This window comes from Ambystoma mexicanum, chromosome 8 (genome assembly GCF_040938575.1).
Source record: "Ambystoma mexicanum isolate Mex_15411 chromosome 8, UKY_AmexF1_1, whole genome shotgun sequence".
In the NCBI taxonomy this organism is placed as follows: Eukaryota; Metazoa; Chordata; class Amphibia; order Caudata; family Ambystomatidae; genus Ambystoma; species Ambystoma mexicanum.
The window spans coordinates 488,842,587-488,850,337 of record NC_090929.1 but is presented as its reverse complement, the minus strand read 5'-3'; the positions used below and the strand labels follow the sequence as shown (position 1 = coordinate 488,850,337).

At 45.8% G+C, this 7,751-nt stretch overlaps 1 protein-coding gene across 1 annotated transcript in view; it reads left to right on the top strand.

The window, feature by feature from the left end:
* Window positions 1–415: 415 nt before the first annotated feature.
* The window catches only part of LOC138472125 (uncharacterized protein DDB_G0287625-like), a 221,634-nt gene continuing 214,298 nt past the window's right edge, over window positions 416–7,751 (top strand). The window contains exon 1 of the mRNA XM_069610128.1: window positions 416–534. Coding sequence (XP_069466229.1) covers window positions 491–534 — 44 coding nt within the window. The 5' untranslated portion in view covers window positions 416–490. The remainder of the gene's footprint in view (window positions 535–7,751) is intronic.

Genomic DNA, 7,751 nt, shown 5'->3' with positions numbered 1-7,751 from the left:
GACACACGCACGCACTCAAAACACACACACACACACACTCTCTCTCTCTCTCGCTCTCTCTGCACCTGTTCCAAAAGTTGGCGGCCATATTTGAATAACATCTGGTCTGCTTGGCTATGGAAGTTCCGGCACTGAACTCGGGACCAATCACATATCATTTGCCATTACTATTGAAGTACTAGTTTATCTAGAATTGGTCAATACAACGGCATCTTGGCTTCAATTACATTTCCCAAAAACTATTCGTACTGTATATATCAATAATCACATGTCTCTTGTTATGCAGTAGCTCTCCTTTGAGGTGGCTCTCCTTTGAGGTTTTAGCGGTATAGATGTTCGACGGAACCTTCGCTTTCAAGATGACGGCCAGGTTAGCGTAACCTCACGACACGCCTCTCTCATGTACACACCGAGTTGTCACTTCCGGTATCTCTTCCGCCTAGCAACGGTGGTGTTAGCACTGCAGTTGCTAGGGAGCCGGTTTAGGCCGATGGAGGGGATGCTGGAGCTGCACGGGAGCCGTGCTCGTCTCAGGTAACGGGGGAAGTGGGCAGTGGACAGGGCTTGTTTAGCGGGGCTGTCCAGGGTCCTGGAAGGAGGGAACCAGTGTAGGGAAACTCCTTTGAACCTCACATACGAACATTTCCGTAACAGATTCCATAGGTTTTGGGGGTGGTCCGTAACCGAATCAATAGGTTTTGGGGGTGGTGCGTTTTGTTTTCCAGTGGCTATTAGAAGTCAATGTTTTTGTTAACAGAAAAAAGGGCTTCTACACTTATACTACAGCTGCTTATCGAACGACCGAAAACATCTTTAATTCTGTACCAAAAATACGGCTTTTAATCGGATACCACAATTGCCTGTTTCTGTCCCACGTCTCATGTCACTTCACCCCAATGACAGCTATACCAGAGGATCCATGGCAACAAATCATCCAGGGATATATTAAGGCCACTGGTTCCACATAGAGTGAGATTTCAGGAGTCTGGATTGAAATCAATTGAACAATAAATGTCAACTTCCTGACTCTAGGCTCCATGGAAGTCAGTGGAGTTGTAGCGACTAGCTATGAGAGTTACCTTTATCTAAGGTGTTATCTTGATATGTTTGACCCCAACACCCGAGCATTATCTTTAGAACCAGGGACAAATGGAGCACTAGAACGGAGTGAGCAAGAGATGAGCTCTACGGTCACACTTTGACTGTTTAAAAGTATGTTTGATTTCAAGATTAGAAATGCAAGCTTGCACACTTGATGGACCTGCTTAACCCTTATTATTCATGAAATGTTTAACTATGTAACTGTTCGAAGTACATACATGTCTACGTTTATTTGTTCAGCTTAGGCAATTTATCATATGGCAAATGAGTTCTTGGGACATTGCAAATGGATACATGCTTGATAACAAATTGTCAGTGCTCCAACATTCTCTCAAAAGCAAATCAAAAACATTTGTTCTTAGATAATTAATATGTGACCAGCAGACACACATGTGAAAACATGTTACGTTTTCAAGGTTATTGGCAGCTGCCGAAGAACCATGCTTAACTTCCCAACCTTTCTTGTTGTTCCTTATAAATTTACTGGGTTTGGCATTGTATACCAATACCGATGCCAGTGTATGAGCTCGTGAGTGTTGTGCGTTCTACAGGATGTTTTATATGACCCAATGTATTTTAAATGCCTTCCACATTTGTTACGATGCTCCTTTATACACACATCCAAACTCTAACATTAAAATAAAATAAATACATAAATGTTGCACAGGTATATTTGTACGGCACCTGTTGGCCTTGATAGTCAAAAGTAGTGCATGGTATCTGTTGATATCAAGCTAACCAGGTTACTATCTTGAGCTATTTCAATCCCTGCTGTTTGTCCATAAACCAGCAATACTCCTGTCGTTTGTCATCTCAAGTATAATTACACAATTATAACACCTCATTCACAACAATAGATGTTCCTTAGAGTCTGCCTGTCATGTCTTGTGGCTTTTGTGCCAAATAATGGGTGATCCCTCGCTCGTTAGTCCGCAGGTATTAAATAAGATAATGTCTAAGCCAGTGTCTGATAAATGAACCTCATCGTCTATGTAAACACTAGGCACACAGGTTTTTAATCATGGCATATTCCCTCTAATACCTCCACCTTTCCAAAATGTTGCCATGGTCTTACTACCCTCTATTTCTTATTCGCCTTCCCTAGAAGATGACATGGATGTGCTATTTTGCTGTACATATACAAGAGAGGGGCAACGTTACAAATTATGGTATACCACCTGAATCATGTTGCACATCAGAAAGCACAGGGTGCATGTGTGGAATGCCCTCCCGACCCCTTTGAATATTAATGGACTCGCAAAGTAACCCTTGTGCAAGACACAGTGACTCACACAAACTCTCACACATTATGGTGGTTTAAAACCTTAGCTTGTTTTTTTTTTTTAATCAAAACCAAGAAGAAGAAAAATGGTGGAGGATGGCTACACAGATATATACAAGATCCCTTCATGATGGCAGTGCCTCTCGATAACGTGCAAACACACCCTTTAAGTAAATATCATATTAACTTTCTCAGGACCACAAAACACGTAGTTCGATTTGCAGTCTTTTGTACATCAAGGAGTTGGAGGTCTTGAATACCTATTCCAGGCAAGACCGTCTTACTCCTCCCAGAAAAGGGGAAACCACTGGTGAGGTTGTAATTTGGTAGAGAAAGCCGAAATCTAGGCCCAAAAATAAAGTGGGCTCAGAGCTGCATACAGGCAGTTTGCCGGCCGCAGTAACAAAAACAGTGGTGCACACTTTAAATTCTTTCAGGACATATAAAGACGTTTCAAAATTCAACTTACTTGACTTTGTAGAAATTTTAATTTCAACCTAGGCATTCCAACTCGCCAGTTCTTTTGCTCCTGTGTATGCTGAAATGACTGCGCTTTCGGGATCACCTTAGGTGGGCACCCGGTCAGCCGTCTTCAGACTTCTATAGCACACTGATGTACACAATAGCACTCCTCTGCAGTTCAGTGAACTTTTTGCCGGGTGCTGTGTAATAAGGCGAGATACGCGTTGGGGGTAAAAACGGAGTTTATTGGCAGCAAACCACGGACCCAGCAGCAGCATCCAGCAGGTAGCTTCTCAACTGCCCAACCATATAATTTGGAACCCTGGACGTAGGTAAACAACCAGCCAGAGGCCAGGTCCAGGGTGCCAATGTAATCATCCAACTTCACATAACCTAGGCCCACCTTTACGATGCGTCGGGGATCCATATACACACTGACCACCTTGGGCACATGTCTGGGATTCCTTACCTGCACCTGATCGCCCACAGACACAGAGAGGGGTTTACGACCCCCCCGCCTGACTAGCTTCCTCTTTTCTCTGACAAACTCTCGTCAACATCCTTTGCATGTCTACATCAGGACGCACACCTCCACCCAGAGCAGCAACTCTCAACTTAGACCCTGCCTTCCTGTCCCTCATCAGCTCAAACGGCAAACACCCCATGACCAGTGAAGGCGTACACCTATAAGCCTTGAGGGCTTCTGACAAAACATCCCTCCAACACAAACCGTTCGACAAAGCTAACTGCACAGCACCTTTCACAAATCGATTTCATCCTCTCCACCAACCCGTTTGCAGCGGGGTTGTACAATGCAGTTCTATGATGGCGTATCCCCAGATTCCTCATGAACTCTTGCATTTACCCAGAGACAAATTGCACTCCGTTGTCGGTCACAATTCCTGCCGGTACACCCTCCTTGTCGAACGCCTTGCTGAGAAATGCCACCACCTTTTCTGCCGTCACACTCTCTAATGCGGTTGCCTCCACCCATCTCGAGGTGTAATCCACAAGGACCACAAAGAACTCAAGACCACCTCCCAACATGTCCATACGACCCGTAATGTCCACCACACCTCTCCAGGTACCTCCACGGGACATACCGGTTGCAGCCTGTGCGCCTTACTCTTATCGCTCACAGCACATGCAATGCAATCCTTTACCAGTACCTCCACATTACTGTCCATTCCGGGCCACCAGTACGACTCCCTCGGCCTCCTTTTTGTTAAAGATTTACCCAAATGCCCCTCTTGGGCCAGGTTTACTAATCTGCACCTTAAACTTAAGGGCGGTACCAAACTCAGACCTCTGGTAACACCCCCAAGGGCCCTCTGACAACTCATCCCATACATGACCATAACCTTTGTCCAAGTGCTTGTCGATGCCACCACGCCTAAGTGCGTCTCTAATTATCACCATAGTGACTTCACCGGCACACTCCTTGTCCCACTCCTGTTTGTCAATAGCAGGAAACACACCCGCTACCACCGTACAATCTTCCTCATCCACCTGCCCACCCTTCTCTTCGTTCGCTGAGTTCGGCAAACGTGACAAGCAGTCAGCAACAGCATTTTTGGTCCCCGGAATATACTCCGCCCTAAAGTTGTACTTATGCATGTCAACCATCCACCTAGAAATTCTAGGGGAGGCACTGGATAAACCCTTGGTGGTCAAAACATAGATAAGAGGTTTATGATCAGTTCGCAATATGTACGGAACACCCAACAAGAAAGTTCTGAAATGTTAGGAAGCCCATACCGCAGCCAATGCTTCCCTTTCAACCACTGCATACCTTTGTTCAGCATCCCTCAACACTCTCGAGGCAAATGCTATGGGACGATAACCTCCATTATCCCATTGTTCAAGTACTGCCCCTATGCCCACCTCACTGGCATCTACAGTCAACACAGTCATGTTCTTCTGCGAAAATGATCCCAAAGACGGAGCATGGGCCACCTCCTCCTTCAACCTCTCAAACTCCTCCTGATAACTCTAAGACCACACGAAACGAACACTCTCCTTCACCAGAGCCCTCATATTTACCGTCTTCTCGGCATAGGAGGCAATAAATCGACCGTAATATTCAGTGAGACCCATAAAGGACCTAATGTTCCTTGTTAATCGAAGAAGGTGCCTCCTTCATCACTTTTGCTAGGCCCTCCTTTGGATGTATACCTTTCTCATCCAAAGTGTGCCCCAAATAGGTCACACTCAGAACCCCTACATGACACTTGGCCCTTTTCACTGTCAAACCACTCTCCTTCAAGATTTCCATCACCTTCAACACCCTTTTGTCATGCTCACTACGGTCCTTACCCCAGACTAAGATGTAATCTTGAAAATACGTATGCCTTTTTGAAATTAGAGATTGACACTGCATCATTTTGCAGTTATCTGTGGACTGGATCCGGTTGTCACAACAAGGGAATCCCTCCCTGTGCCCCACGTTGTGGGTTTCTTCACCTGTGTGGAGGTGTGACGATATCTCGGTGGACTGGGACGCCTTTTGAAGTGTTTTGGTTTTTCAATGAAGAAAAATTAGCTTATCGGTCATTTACAGACGTGCATTGAAGGTTCACCATGATAAGGCTGTTTGCCTGAAACTACCCATTCAACATGGTGTTGAGAAGAATAGTGGATGTTTTAAAGTTTCCCCTGAAGAATGTTCGCCCGAAAGGGGCATTGAAGAACAGAAACATGTTGGGATTATATGTTTTTTATTGACACATTTAGGTTTTTGTGTATTGTGATATGTGATTTCGTTTGTGTCTTGGGTACGTATTTATTTTGAAGCCTAGCTTTTTAGATTTTGTAGGTTTTAGTGTTAGCATTTACACTGTGTTAGGTGAGGGTAATATTTTACGTTTTAATTTAAATATTTTGAATGAAACAATAATATTTTTAGAAATTTGGAATGTTACACGCAGTCTGTTGTCAAGACTTGTAGTGCCTGGAAAATCTTTCAGAGGTTTCTATTTGATGGGGGAGAGAGAGGGGTGCAAGTAGAGAAAGTTTACCATCTTATCCTATTTTTATGATATATATCTTGAAAATACTCAACACCAGATATTCCCCCAAACAGTTTCTGCATTAACCTCTGGAATACTGTCCACCCATATGTTGGCATTAAGGTCCCTTAAATCCACACACATCCTCATGCCCCCATCTGCTTTGTGAGCCAACACTACATGAGCCAGCCACTCTGAACTTTCTACCTCCTCAATTATCCTGGACGCTTGGAGCTTTACTAGTTCATCCTTGAGCCCCTCCCGGGCCAGCACAGGTACCCTCCTCACCTTGTGCACACTCGGTGCTGCACCTCTTTTGAGCACAATTTTATGTGAAAACCCCTTTAACTTTCCTAGCTCTGTTGAGAATATGGTGGGAAAGGCCTCCTTAAGCTACTTAGCTGTTACTGTCACATCCTTTGGCATGCTCTCCCCGGCACTCACACTCCGAATGGGTACAGGCTTCCGTGGGCACATCTCAATTTTTGAGGGCTGCCTGCTCATCCCAACCTACCACAGAGTCCCCCTTGTGAGCAACATATAACTTCCTCCGGGTGGAGCGCCCCTCAAATTCAACCGTGGCCCACTCGTAACCCAACACCTTGATGGGGAAACGACCATAGGTGCATGGATTAATGTCAGGCGGTAAAAGGGTGGACACGTCCTTATGGTAACTCGCCGTGTACAACTCTGGGGAAATCATTGTGTAGGGGGACCACGTGTATACCATCATTTGCATTTGCACACCGTTCACCGATAACAAGGCCCACGTGCCTTTCTTCTTTTGTGCCGTACTCACACTCAACAATACCGCCTCATGTGTTCCCTCACACTGGACCATGGGCCTCATCACCTACATAACCCACAACTGTCACATTGTCTTCATCCGGCTCCACCATCTTGATGGTCTGTCTGTCCTCAATGGTGCTTCTACACACCTGGCAAAATGCTCCCTTCCTTTGCACTTCCTGCTCTCAACATTAGTGGCAGGACAATCCCTTGCTCCTGCGGCATGCCCTCGCCAGCCACATCTTTTACATGCTTCCCTTTGGCTGAACACCCCTCTGTTGTCCTTGACTCTTCCCTTGTATTCTCCTGGACCTTTCTTAGGCACTATGGCATGCAGCGTCTCACTTTTGTCGGTCATCTCCTGGACACTTCTCTTGAACTCTTCAATAGCTCTTGCTATCTCAATCACCTTGTCTAGGGGAGGGTCCTTTTCGATCCAAAGTCTTTCCCTCACTCAAGTTGCTGGTCTTCATCATTATTTTTTTCACGGATATATTCATTCAACATGCCTGTAAACTTGCACGATGAGAAGAGGGTACGCAGCACAGTTATGTAAGTATCGTTTCCCTCTCCCACAGCCTGGGCCTGGGAAAAGAAGTGATATCTCTCCAACACACCATTTGCTCTTTTTCCAAACCGCGCCTCCAGTTTCTTTAAGGCAGTTTCGTATGCTCTCACCGCACCTTCGCCCCCTTCACCATCGCCTTTTCCCGGCAAGCGCACATCTTCACCCGGAAGGTACCTGAAAACTCTCAGACCCTCTGTACCAAGGCAGTTCTCCAGGGCCGCCTCCTTGTCATCGTCTGTGTATTTGGCGCCACCCGCTGCCCTTAAGTAGACTTTGAACATGTCTACCCAAAGGTCCCATGGAATTGGGGGCTCACCCAGACTGGGAAGGAAGGCTGGAGGTGGGCGAGCATTGTTTTGGTGCATGCCGCAGGTGTCTTCTCTTAAAGCGGGAGGTGAACAGGTGAGACAGTTCTGAAAAACCCCTTTCTCAAACTGAGGAAACACCAATATAGAGTTTGCAGTGTCTAGGAGGCCAATACAGTGTTTGCAGTGCCTAGGAGGCAGTGTCTTCCTTCTTTGCTATTTGCGTTTTGCAGTTC